The sequence below is a fragment of the Diaphorina citri genome, unplaced genomic scaffold (genome assembly GCF_000475195.1).
Source record: "Diaphorina citri unplaced genomic scaffold, Diaci psyllid genome assembly version 1.1 scaffold1164, whole genome shotgun sequence".
Lineage (NCBI taxonomy): Eukaryota > Metazoa > Arthropoda > Insecta > Hemiptera > Psyllidae > Diaphorina > Diaphorina citri.
In genome coordinates, this window is record NW_007378593.1 from 50,397 (window position 1) to 64,523 (window position 14,127).

Sequence of the window (14,127 nt, forward strand, 5' to 3'; positions counted from 1 at the left end):
TAGCCGAAATCCTTAAGGCATGGCCGTTCATGTCACTCATCCATTTAGTGGTCTTGCTCGGCGTAGCTTAACAAAAACGAACCGGAAAGTAGCCTATAAGCGGGAGTCATGAATTATGACGTCATCGCCTACGGGAGCGTATGCCGTGACGTCAATCTTCACGATTTACCGGTATTTTTTAAATCGATTTATCTCGCTATCTAGAAGTCGTAGAAGAAAAAGAAAAATTCCGTTGTTCCTCATTTTTCTTGCTCTTTGACTTTGAAACATCACTCAAGTAAGCGCAACTGTTCTATTGTGAGAAGAAGATTTTTTGTAGGATTAAGTCCAAAGATCTTCATTCCCGTTTTGTTTTGTTTGTTTAAAGTTTTATAGCAATCGTATGAGCGGTTTGGCCGGACATAAAGTTCAAACAAACACACACACAAACATTCAGTTTTACTTTCTGTTACTACAGTATAGCGAGCTATACTAGTAATGAAAGTATTGCAATCGGTCCAAATTTTCAAAATCGGGAAATGGTTGGAAATATCCGTTTTGGGACCCTGATTCAAAAAAGTGGTTTTTAGCCCATGGTCTGTACGTTACGTACGTACGTACTACAGGTTTAAATGGGAAAAAGTAGAACAAAAAAGTGTTTAGCTCATAGTCTGTACGTACGTACTACAAGTTTTAATTAATGTTAATGGGAAAAGGTGGAACGGTTTGTCCTAGAGCGATGAAATTTTGGTATGATGTACCGGTATGGTCCAAGGACGCGACTGTAACAATTTGGTAAAAATCGGACAGTCACTCATCCAGATACCAACCAAAATCAATGTTGCTTTTTCGAAAAAAAAAATCCAATTTTTTCATATTTTATATGATTCCTCGTTACACGGGAAGTATTTTAAGATAGAAATTTTTGGTCGAAAAAATAAGTTTCGTATTTAAGTATTTATTATTTTACCGTTACTATTTAAGATTTTGCAATATTTTACGTTACCTTACTTAAATATTTTTACCACATTAAGTACCTGTATGACAACTTAATTTGAACATAGCTATTTTTACATTTTTTATTCGTATGATGTGATTAGAAAAATAAAGTACCTACCTTTACCTACTGGTTTCTGAATTAGTAATTCGTGTTTTTATTTCTTTTTCTTACCTGGGAGGTATGTATGTATACTAATCTCTTCTCGTTAGAACATCAGTAAATGGCACGTTTCATTCAATTTAGATTTCATTTTAATATTCAATATTATTATTATATTAGTCTGGCTGAGGGACTATAAACAGAGAGTAAATCAGCGTATAGCTAGGGGACTATAAACAGGGAGTAGACTTAGACTAGTCCAAATTTCCTTATGCTATATCAATAGCGAAGGTTGAGTGCGAAGGGCATCCACTCGGAAAATTTTTATTTATTTAACATCTAGCATTTGTCGTTTTTAAATGGCGACCGTTTTAATAAAAGACAGTTGGGAAGGAAAAACATTGATTAGGACCCAACAAACCTGTTAGAATCTCATCTGATTGACTTCCTCGGTTTAATTTTTTACTTTCCTTATCCTATAGGAAGGAAAGTAATGTAATCGGGTCAAATTTTCGATGGTCATTTTTTAGTGTCAAAACACGTTTTGAAGTCCCTAGAGCCTAAATCTAAAGTTTCAGCCAGTGGTCCGTGTGTGTGTGTCTGTCTGTAAACAAAATATCTCGAGAACGGTAAGAGCTAGAGACTTGAAATTTGGTATGTAGCTGTCAAATGTGACAAGGATGCGACACGAAACTTTTGGTTAAGACCGGTGCAACGGTTGGCAGCATTTTACCGCTTTTTGGCGGTTTTCGGTGCAATTTAACAATATCTCGGGAACGGTATAAGCTAGAGACTTGAAAATTTGGTATGTAGTTCACAAATGTGACAAGGATGCAACACAAAACGTTTGGTTGAGATGGTTGCTGCGCTTAGCGGTATTTTGACCGCTTTTGACAGATTTCGACCGTTTTCTGGCGGTTTTCAGCTATAGCGACAAAACGGTTAGAGATATTGTAAAAGTTAGGGTAAGAGAACACTCAAATAAGCATCATCTCAAATACAATAGAATAAGGAAAGTCGTGTGATGTTCACACCAGATTTTTTTAATTTCAAAAGATGCAACATCACGGGCGGCTTCAAGGGGGCTCAAAGTTTCAAATCGTCAATCCACGATTCAGCTCTTATAGCAGGTGTTCAAAGTGACGGCCTCCTTCAATCTCACAGTAGCCAATCCGTTCGTAAACAGCATCTTTGACATTTCATAAGGTGTCTGGAGTAATGAATATCATTTCATTTACAATGTTCATCCTTAGTTGATTGAGGTTCTTAGTTTACGAACGGATTGGCTACTGTGAGATTGAAGGAGGCCGTCACTTTGAACACCTGCTATAAGAGCTGAATCGTGGATTGACGATTTCATACATACATACATAACCATTATCGTTCTATCCTATAGGACAGGTCGATGAACAAAGCCCCTCCACCAGACTCTATTGCTATACCTTTGGTTAGCCTTTATATCTTCCCAGTTTCCTTGTTTCTTCCCAACATCAAACTTGATAGTGTCTCCATAACGATATCTTGGTCTTCCCTTAGGTCTTGTACCTTCCATTTCCATATCATAAACTTTCTTAGGTAACCTCTCGTACGTGTAAAATTGGCTCTAAAGTCTTTCTTGGCTCTTGTATCATGTTGATGAACATCATTCCCACTCTGCCATTCTTCCACATTTTGTTTTGCATATATTAGACATTGATAGAGGTAAAGGCAAGGGAACGTCAGAATTTTTTGTTCAATGAAAACATGTTTACATGAGTCTCTGTACCCCAGACCATTCAGAACTCTTACGGCCTTCCTCTGTTCAGAACTCTTACGGCCTTTCCTAAAGCCAAACGGGAGATATTTGACCTCTGCCGGACTTTTGCCGCACCCTGTATAATAGAGTACATAGAATGAAAATAGGCACTAAAAATCTCCAACTGATTTTAACGGACTTTCAGGATCTATGCAGTTTGGTCACTAGATGATGGCGTAAACGTAAAACTTAAAACAAGAAGTGTATCACTTCAGACCGGAAACTTAAAACAAGTATACAGGGTGCGCCAGAAAAACACTGACAACGGCTCAGGGTACGTAGATCTTATCATTTCCAACAAGGTTCTGTGGGTCATTTTCCTAACTTCGGCTTCGTTTCCGAGAAATGTCCAAAAATCCAACTTAAAAAAAAAATGCAGACCTTGTGTCAGTTTTTAGGTCATAACTTTGTCATTGTAACTGATAAACTGTTTTTGTTAAAACCACGAGCCACATCATTTCCAACAAGGTTCTGTGGGTCATTTTCCTAACTTCGGCTTCGTTTCCGAGAAATGTCCAAAAATCCAACTTAAAAAAAAAAAAAAAATGCAGACCTTGTGTCAGTTTTTAGGTCATAACTTTGTCATTGTAACTGATAAACTGTTTTTGTTAAAACCACGAGCCAGAGCTAAAAATTTTAATCCGAGTAGATCTAAATCTCCGATTTCCAAAGTTCAGGTTTGATGTGTTTTTTCAAGCTCGAAAAATATTTACGTTGTTATGTCCGATTTTTACGTTTCGAAACACGCGGTTTTGTCCGAAGAAATTTTGGAGCACAAGTCTCCATCTTTCAGGAAAACTTGCGCTTTATTCAAGGATCAGAATGAGGCCTTTTTTGCCTTCTTAACTCACGTCCTTCCCGGAGAAATAACCACTTGACTACCTGTAAAACACACTTGATGCTAGAAAACTACTGACCGTGTGTAGAATAATTGTAGATGTCTTCGGGGATCTGGAATGCTACGAATAACTTCAATAAGCGTTAATTATTATTGTGAAGCCAGCCACAGATTGAATTCTTTGCTCTAGCGATGTTGTTTACAATTTTCTTTGGAAAAAGTTTTCCTCTGATTGGTTGAAATAAATCTTTTTCCAGCAATTCTTTGCTCTAGCGATGTTGTTTACAATTTTCTTTGGAAAAAGTTTTCCTCTGATTGGTTGAAATAAATCTTTTTCCAGCGGAAAAATTGAATTGATTTTCACAGCCCTCGCGTCTTCTACAACATGCCAGCCTAGTTAGCTTAGTTGGTAGTGCGTCTGCCTTGTAAGCGCTACGCCGCGGGTTCGATTCCCGCCCGGGGCGGATTTTATCCTGCTGGGATAATGTTCGTTCTCGGAACGGCTGGCTTTCTCCACCTGGCTTCCTTCTCTCTTCGATTTCGGGACGATAAGACCATAGCAGTTACAGTTCCCTCTGTCAAACCCCTTACACCTGGCTTCCTTCTCTCTTCGATTTCGGGACGATAAGACCATAGCAGTTACAGTTCCCTCTGTCAAACCTCTTTAAAATTTGTCTTCCTTCTCTCTTCTATTTCGGTACGATAAGACCATAGCAGTTACAGCTCCCTCTGTCAAACCTCTTTGAATTAAAACAAAAAAAAAAAAATACAACATTGCAAAGGTACCCACACACGGTCAGTAGTTTTCTAGCCTCGTGAATGTTTTTCAGGTAGTTGAGTGGTTGTTTCGCTGGGAAAGACGTGAGGTAAAAAAGCAAAAAAGGTCTTATTCTGATCCTTGAATAAAGCGCAAGTTTTCCTGAAAGATGGAGACTTGTGCTCCAAAATTTCTCCGGACAAAAACCGCTTGTTTCGTAACGTAAAAATCGGACAAAACAAGGTAAATCTTTTTCGTCTTCAATTCTTCAAAAAACACATCAAACCTGAACTTTGGAAATCGGAGATTAGGTCTATTCGGATCAAAATTTTGTGTTCTGGCTCGTGGTTTTAACAAAAACAGTTCATCGATTTAAATGAAAAAGTTGTGACACAAGGTCTGAATTTTTTTAAAAGGTGGTTTTTTGGACATTTCTCGGAAACGAAGCCGAAGTTGGGAAAATGACCCACAGAACCTTGTTGGAAATGATGAGATCTACCTATCTTGAGCCGTTGTCAGTGTTTTTCTGACGCACCCTGCAGAAGTTCCTATGGTCTACGAGAGTACGAGTGAGGTAAGTATTTTATTAGTAGTCTAGTGAACTGTAGACCTCACTTGGGTTCCTTTCTCAGGAAATATGGGGGGGAGATTTCTTAGAAGTCAATATTGACTTGGGAAAAACACCTTTGTATATCTATTATTATGTTTCAATAAATAAATAATTGAATTGAATTGAATTGAGAGAAAATGGTCCGATCAGGTCCAAAATGTAATACCTAATGAGAAAAATTCCGTTCTAGAGAGTTATCGTGGATCAAACATACGGGCAAATCTAATAAAAACTTGGACGTTCAGTCAAATAATATCATTCCCAGGGGTTCTCACCTATTCTTAATTTGGTGAGTAGCACTCGTCTAACATTGGACACATAGTTGGAGTCAAACTTGCTCTTGATTCTGCGGCCTTGAATAATTTTGAAAAACTCTGGGTCCACATCAAGGATTTGTTTGGGCAATTTTGTGAAAGTTTTCTCCTCTTGTGGATTATGGAAAAGGTTCAGATCTTGCAGAATGTTAGCTGTCTGAATGGTGTTGAGCGTGTGCTTCTTACTGGGTGGTTGTGGAAATGAATATATGGTGCCCGGCAAGGTGATGTCTTGTGAAGTATGACGCCACACTGTTTGCTCGTACCTGTGAAGGAGAGAAGTAAAACATTTCAATGCTATAGTTTTCGACATTCTTTCCTCGCTTTTGATTATTTATAAAACACAATGGTCGGGTATACCTAAAAAACTGATTACACAAAATTCAACTGATTGGCCATAAGGAGTGCGAAAATTAGCTGACTGACCAGAAAGCAGCAAAACGGCAGTTTACATCGTTTGGCGAACGAAAAATTCGGAAAAGTCGTACCATTTTCCAGTAGTACAGGAAAAACCTGCACTTTCGGGATCATAAAACTCAACTGATTGGCAATAAGGAGTACGAACATTAGCTGACTGACCTCTAGACAATATGCAAAACGGCGGTTTACATCGTTTGGCGAAAGAAAAATTCGGAAAAGTCGTGGTACGTTTTGCATATTGCCTAGAGGTCAGTCAGCTAATTTTCGTACTCCTTATTGCCAATCAGTTGAGTTTTATGATCCCGAAAGTGCAGGTAGTTGTTTTCCATCCATCTCAATCTCTCCTTCAGGTCGATCATCTCTACTTAAAACCAAAATTTCGCTCTTCTCTTGACTAAAAATAAGTCCATACTTCTTAGCATTTCGAGTCCAAACTTCAATCTGGTGTTGTACTTCATTCATTTGTCCATACAAGGCTATGTCGTCTGCAAACAACATCAGTTTCATCTTCTCTTTACCTATAGAATTTTCTACTTTCTTCTGTATTTGGTCCATCACTAGGATAAATAGGAGCGGTGATATACTCCACCATTCCAAATTTTTCTTTCGCCAAACGATGTAAACCGCCGTTTTGCATATTGCTTTCTGGTCAGTCAGCTAATTTTCGCACTCCTTATGGCCAATTAGTTGAATTTTGTGTAATCAGTTTTTTAGGTCTACCCCACTGGTCCAATAATATAGGTAAGTACTAAGTGCTCATAGACGATCGTCACCCAACGAAAAACTAACAAGATCTGATGACTCTTTGTAGGTACTCACTTGTATGTGTTATTATTTTGAATACGCGGCAGCTGAAATGGGCGTCCCTGGTTGTTTTGAAAGCTCTCCCCTGTCCCATACTTGTAGCGATCTGCAAAGTACACGCGTGATGCTAACTTCTCTACTGTGTCTTGGTCTTCACGTCTACTCCCCGTGGAATGAAAATGTCCATGTCGTACTGATCGCTTCTCATTATGTTGTATTGTGCAGAGAATTTGACTCAGTTGAGATCGATCCCAGTCGAGCTTTTCTACCTTAGAAGATTTCTGGTTCATGGATTCTAGGAAGAAGCTGAAGCAGCACAACCTGTGAAATAGAAATTTCAAGTAGCATTCTGGCTCGGGGCTTATAAATATGGACCATAGAAACATACACTGTGTTCATAAAGTCCCAGGCCAACCTTCAACATATCTAGGGAGTTGAAATTTTGCCTGTAGCCCTTTATTATGGTCAATAATTCTGGGAGGTATGTACTTGAAATTTGCGAGCACCCCCCAGGGGCAACCCTAGGGGTCAACTTTGAAATCTTATATTATAAAAGCAAGAACCATTCACATTTCACAATTTTCACACACTGATGATCGCTCTATCTCCTGAACCACAACACCTAGAAAGCTGAAATTTGTTAGGAATATTCCTTTTATGGTCTAGGTGTGCAATAAGAAAGGATTTTGCGAACATCTAAACTGTAAACTGATCCTGAGATATGATCAATTTTTGATCGCTAAAATCTCCATAAGAAATACACAGAGTGCAGAGACTGCGGGAGAGAAAATAACCTAATGAGAAAAATTCCGTTCTAGAGAGTTATCGTGGATCAAACATACGGGCAAATCTAATAAAAACTTGGACGTTCAGTCAAATAGTTCACGAATAAAAGGGAAATTTGTCAACACAGGGAAGTATCGAACCCGCAACTTCTCAACCGTAAGTCAGACAGTACTAAAAGTAGCACCATTCGATTCGGCGTGAAAAATCACATTGATTAGAATACTCACATCCGAATGACCAAATGTTTTCGATGTCTCTTACCGTTTATACGAAATAAGGGTTAAGCAAAAATGACTTTGGTTAATATCAGGATGGGTGACAATCCGATTTTTACCAAATTGTTACAGTCGCGTCCTTAGACCATACCGGGATAGCATACCAAATTTCATTTCTCTACGACAAACCGTTCTTGAGATATTCCTCCTCCTTCATCTTTGTCCTCTTCTCTTCCTCCTCCTCCTCCTTCATTTTTGTCCTCTTCTCTTCCTCCTCCTTCATCTTTGTCCTCTTCTCTTCCTCCTCCTCCTTCATCTTTGTCCTCTTCTCTTCCTCCTCCTCCTTCGAGAGAAAATAATGTTCGGCTCTCGACCAACATTTTGAGTTTCGTTTATGTTTTTAGTTTGCCAACCTTTAACAGACCAAATAAAAGACCTTGGAAAACGACAGTTCTAAAAGTTTCACCATTCGATTCGGCGTGAAAAATTACATGGGATCAACACTGTTCACATGTTTACTTGTTAATGGTTCACGAATAAAAGGGAACTTTGTTGACACAGGGAAGTATCGAAGCCGCAACTTCCAACTGTAAGTCAGACTGTCAGAGAGTGCTAAAAGTAGCACCATTCGATTCGGCGTGAAAAATCACATGGGATTAACTATTCACTTGCTTATTTGGTAACGGTTCACGAATAAAAGGGAAATTTGTTGACACAGGGAAGTATCGAACCCGCAACTTGTAGTAACCTGTAGTACGTACGTTCGTACGTTACGTACAGACCATGGGCTAAAAACCACTTTTTTGGAATCAGGGGACCCCAAAACGGATATTTCCAACCATTTCCCGATTTTGAAAATTTGGACCGATTGCAATACTTTCATTACTAGTATAGCTCGCTATACTGTAGTAATAGAAAGTAAAATGTAATAAAAGGGAAATTTGTTGACACAGGGGAGTATCGAACCCGCAACTTCTCAACTGTAAGTCCAATTACTTTGGTTAATATCTGGATGGGTGATTATCCGATTTTTACCAAATTGTTACAACAATTGAATTTACAAGAACATAATCAATGTGTAAAAAATGCCATCAACACTGAACTAGTCAGAAAAGAAACTGAATACCTACCTCGGTGGTGTAGTGGTCAAGGCGCTCGCCTGGTAAACAGGAGGGCGTGGGTTAAATCCCAGCCGAGGTATGGAATTTTATCCTCAATATAATTTGAGAATTTGACCACAATAATAGTAGTAGCCTACTGCTGGAGTAAAGGGACTTTTCAGTCCTATGCGAGCAGTATAAATAAGCACTATTACTATCTATACCAAGAAAAACAAAGAATTCTCTCATGATTACCTCCTCTCCTGCCAAACAACGTGTACTTACTCGTGTTGTTGAGGGGAAATCGTCCCAATGGTTGAATGTTATACCGATTTATCACCCGTTCAGTTCAGGGATGCACTTGCATTGCGATACAATCATGGGTTAAAAGGACTCCCGACATATTGTGATGGTTGTGGTGGTGAGATGAGTGTTACTCATCCTTTGAATTGTAAAAAGGGTGGATTAGTAAAACATGGTCACGACTACCTGAGAGAGGTGAATGCATAATGATGGCTAGCTACGCATGGAATGGAATAAATTGTGAAAGAACCAATCGTGAGAGATTTCTCAAGTACAAATCCAGCCCTTATTGCTGATTTCAAAATCAATGGTGTTTGGGAAGCATTGTGAAAGAACCAATCGTGAGAGATTTCTCAAGTACAAATCCAGCCCTTATTGCTGATTTCAAAATCAATGGTGTTTGGGAAGCAGGTGGGACAGCGTTTTTTGACAATCGCAATGTGAATGCTGACGCTCTGTCCTACTCTTCTCAAACTTGGAATACAATCGCGAAGAGGCATGCTCAAGAAAAACATTTGAAGTACAACACTGCTGCGGAGGATTTGAGGGCGTCCTTCACACCTCTGGTTTGTTCAACTGTCGGGGCCCTTCATTTGGAATTCCATAGTATTTTGAAGAGAATTGCATTAGTTTTGAGCGAAAAGTGGAAAAAATGTATGGGCATGTGCTGAGCTGGGTAAGAGTGAGGACTGAAAGCTGTCTCATTAAGATTAAGAGGAACAAGGCAGATTGTTAAGCCATAAGCCTTATGCTTTTGATGATGGAGCTGCCTTGATGTGTATTGATGATTGAAGTATTGTTATCTTATATTATAAGAACGAGATCCATTCACTCATTCACATTTCACACACTGATCGCTCTATCTCGAGAACCACAACACCTAGAAATTTAAAATTAAATCGATGGCACGCCGCCAATGCAGTGAAGCAGAAGTGAGATTAGAGGAAAGACGAGTGCAATGAGGGGAAAATACCTATTTATAATATAAAGATAATAATATATATAATATATATATAAAAAAATCTCAAAGGTAGGAAGGTCACTTTAATTATTCAGCTCGAAATTAAGACTCAAAATTGAGATTTCAGATTTCGACCCTGATTATCGAAAATAGCCTTGGTTCGAGTTATACAAGCGGAAAACTAAAAAAAAAAAAAATACCGTAAAAGCTTTGGCTCACCTGCTAGACGCAGGGATTTTTAGATTGAAAATCGCCTAATGACCGCTAACAAGGTCCTGAAGTTAGTTCTTGGCTGTCTTTCCACTCACTGTATAGACCTTATTCGGGATTCGTTGATTGTACTACCTAGGTACATCTCTGGTTACGAGTAACCTATGGCAACTTCCGAGTTGTTTATAAAATAAAAGTTTTCCCCATATCTAGCTAGACTCTAGACTAGAGCCTGGTACCAATACCTATGTACCTACATAATCTTATAAGTATATATACCATAGCATGTTGTGTACCCTGTCTCGTACTCAGCAAAACCAAAATCAAATCGGGCTGGATTATTTTATTTCGAATAATCATGGATATTTCTAAATTATTCAAATATTACGGTATTTTATTTTGTTTTCCCGACATCCAGCCGGACATAGGTACATATATTAGAACATCTTATAAGTTTACATAATTATTGTACAAACCAATGTGTGGGAATTTCTGCCCACAATTAACAATTAAAATACTGAAGTCCTCAGGATCTTCAAGAGGGAATATGGAAAACACTTGAGTTACTTTTACAACATAGAAACTGGACGAGAATGTCTTTATTTAATCATTTCAGCAAACTTTTACTAACTTTAGATCTTATTCTACTAAGTTTCTTATAGCACATTTTTAACTTCTCCTCAAACCAAATTCAAAATTTCCCGCATCTTGCCGCGAGTCGACTCACTCCAATGGCTGTGTACTAAAGGCCCTTTTCACACGATTCAATTTCTCAACATCCTCCCACCAAAATATTTGAGACCCCAGACTAAAATATTTTCCCTAGAAAAAAAAAACACAATTTTAAAACACAAAAAAATCTAGGAAAAATAGAAAAACATAAGTTACATTAACATATTATACATCAAAAGATAGAGAAAAATCTGGGCTACAAGGGAAAAATAAGAACATTGAAATCAAACAAGTCTATCAAAAGATAACTCCAATCTTTACATTTGAAATCCCCCGTAACTATTCAATCAACATTTTTTCCCGATTAAAAATGCAGATTTTGCTAAGTACAAACAGATAATGACCATCTTAAAATGTTATAACACAATTAGTACCTACTATTATCTCTTATTAACAAAACGATAGGTACCTACATAACTAGGAGATCAGAATAACTTAAACAGAATATAATCTAAGTAATCTAGGAAATCTCAAATTTCTGAAAATACGGACAAGAAAATACAAATAAAATTACAAAACTAGGAAAACTCGATTATCAGGAAATAAAACCTCCTTTGAGACTGATAATCCTCTAAAAAAACTAAAATCTTTAAACATTAGAACATATTACAATAACCAATTTTTGTACCCAAAATACAAGATATTAGATACAAATTCAATCAAAAAAACTAAAATCTTTAAACATTAGAACATATTACAATAACCAATTTTTGTACCCAAAATACAAGATATTAGATACAAATTCAATCAAAGTAATTTTTAGCCCATGGTCTGTACGTAACGTACTACAGGTTTAAATGGGAAAAATCTGGTGTGAACATCACACGACTTTCTATTACATTTGCAGAATACGTAGGTATTTGAAAAGAAAAAAAAAATCTGGTGTGAACATCACACGACTTTCTATTACATTTGCAGAATACGTAGGTATTTGAAAAGAAATAGAAAGTAAAAGGCTGTGTACTAAAGGCCCTTTTCACACGATTCAATTTCTCAACACAATGTTTTAAAATTAAATCGATGGCACGCCGCCAATGCAGTGAAGCAGAAGTGAGATTAGAGGAAAGACGAGTGCAATGAGGGGAAAGAAAGGTAGGTACTACGTGAAGGAGGAGCACACAAATTATGAAGTGAATAAAAGGCGGGGTACAAAATTGAGAAATAGAAAGTAAAAAAAAAATGTAATAAAAGGGAAATTTGTTGACACTGGGGAGTATCGAACCCGCAACTTCTCAACTGCGTCTGGCTGGGGGACGTTAAACAGGGAGCAGACCAGCTTGTCAAGCCACAGACATAAACATGACACAGCGGCCCTTACAACCTGATGGTTCGCTGTTGAACAGAACGTCACTACCATACCACTATAGACATACCACTATAGAACTTAAAGCATAGAAATCTGGGGCCATTTTGATTTTTTGTCAAACGTGTAAAATTGGCTCTAAAGTCTTTCTTGGCTCTTGTGGTGAAAAATCTCATGGGATCAACTATTCACATGCTTACTTGTTAATGGTTCACAAATAAAAGGGAAATTTGTTGACATCGGGGAGTATTCACGAAGTGGTATTTTTTGTGGGGATAGAGTTTTCAGGGGAGCCTCTCTCGAGAAATCTCTGGTATTCCGATAGATGAAGCCAAGCATCTTAAGAGCTTTAGGTTTGATGTTATTAATTAATATGAGATATGAATCCCAGATCTTTCTCGAACGTGACCCCCAGATCACTCACTACGTCACGTCGGGCCAACAACTGTCCATCGATTCTGTAGTGTGCCAAGATTGGTGATTTGATTCTATGGTATGTCATTACAGAGCATTTTTTAATGTTTAACTGCATTCTATTATCTGAACACCAGCGATAGAGGCGTACTAACATTTCCTGCATTGCGTCCACATCCGCCTGCCCTCTGACACATTTCGCGACTTTCAAGTCGTCCGCAAACATCCAGAAGGACATGTTGGGGAACACTTCAGCAATGTCATTTGTGAACAAGGAAAATAAAAGCCCAGAAGTGTGTCCTCCTTGAATACAACCAGATTGTATATAGATAGGGTCTGATAAGGTATTTCCCACTTTTACAATCTGAACCCGCTCTGACAAAAAGCTGCGGATCCATTGGAGCAAATACCCCGATATTCCCAAGGCTGATAATTCGAGATCAGGATGTTATGATTAATTCTATCGTACACCTTGGAAAAATCGGTGTACCTATATGCAATCCGCTTGACATCTCCTTTCCAGAGATTCAGCTATAAATTGAGAAAAGGAAACTAAATTGGTAAGCGTAGAACGATGTTTCATGAACCCGAACTGATTATCAATAATGAGCGGGTTCAGAATGTTCTTAATTTTATCATACGTAAGTTTTTCGTAAATTTTTTGAATGATTGAAATTATTGAAATTGGGCGATAATTTTGAATATTGTTCTTTTCACCGGACTTGAAAATTGGGACGACCAGAGCAGTTTTCCATTTATCCAGAAAGAGGCCAGACCTCATGGACCAGGTAAATGTACTGTTTTCTCATATGAGAACTGTTGAGGCACAACCATTTCTTTAGAATAGACCGAAGCAAAATTTTGGGCAAAGAGATTTGCAATATCTTTACTGTCACATGACGGTTCATCAAGGTGCATCACTGAAGGTAAACCTTTGGTGATCCTTTTTTCTGACATAAAAGCCCAGAAACTTTTTGGGTTTTTGTTTTTGCATAGTTGCTCCTCTAAAGCACTAAGTACCTAGTATCCACTTCAACGTATTGAATAAACAAACCACAGGTGGCCAATAGACAGGCAGAAGGAGGAATACCTAGTAAAGAAAGAGAGGAAGGGAGAGAGAGGTGGAAAATGAGATGGAATGGGAAAAAGAGACAACTTCAAGTGAACAGATGGAATAAGGAAAAGGAAGTAGGTAGGTGTAATAGAGGACGTGGATAAAGGTAGATACTAATGATTTACTGGTAGAGGGAATAGGTAGGTATGAGGGAAGAGGAGGAAATATGACGCTTCTGAAAGTATTGATTGCCTGCTTCATGTTTTCCCCTCGCATAATATAAAACAGCAGATTTGTCCTTCCTCGCAGTTTAGTTAGAAATGTAGGTTAGGAGAGCATGATGCACGTCTAGCAACCTCAAACCACCCCAATCCTTTCTCTTCTCCTCCTCCTTCATCTTTGTCCTCTTCTCTTCCTCCTCCTCCTCCTTCAT

At 38.2% G+C, this 14,127-nt stretch overlaps 1 protein-coding gene across 4 annotated transcripts in view; it reads right to left on the bottom strand.

Annotated features, from left to right (window-relative positions):
* The window catches only part of LOC103514536 (cilia- and flagella-associated protein 100-like), a 16,990-nt gene extending 4,097 nt beyond the window's left edge, over positions 1 to 12,893 (bottom strand). The window contains exons 1-3 of one of the 4 annotated variants that reach the window (XM_026827481.1): positions 12,796 to 12,893; positions 6,632 to 6,937; positions 5,354 to 5,658 (exon numbers count right to left, since the gene is read on the bottom strand). In XM_026827481.1, the coding sequence (XP_026683282.1) occupies positions 5,354 to 5,658; positions 6,632 to 6,937; positions 12,796 to 12,878 (694 nt within the window). In that variant the 5' untranslated portion in view covers positions 12,879 to 12,893. Of the gene's footprint in view, positions 1 to 5,353; positions 5,659 to 6,631; positions 6,938 to 9,002; positions 9,051 to 10,470; positions 10,494 to 10,667; positions 11,577 to 12,795 lie in introns of those variants that run through there. The other 3 variants (XM_017446271.2, XM_008479431.3, XM_026827482.1) reach the window with 3 other exon arrangements.
* Between the last annotated feature and the right edge of the window lie 1,234 nt (positions 12,894 to 14,127).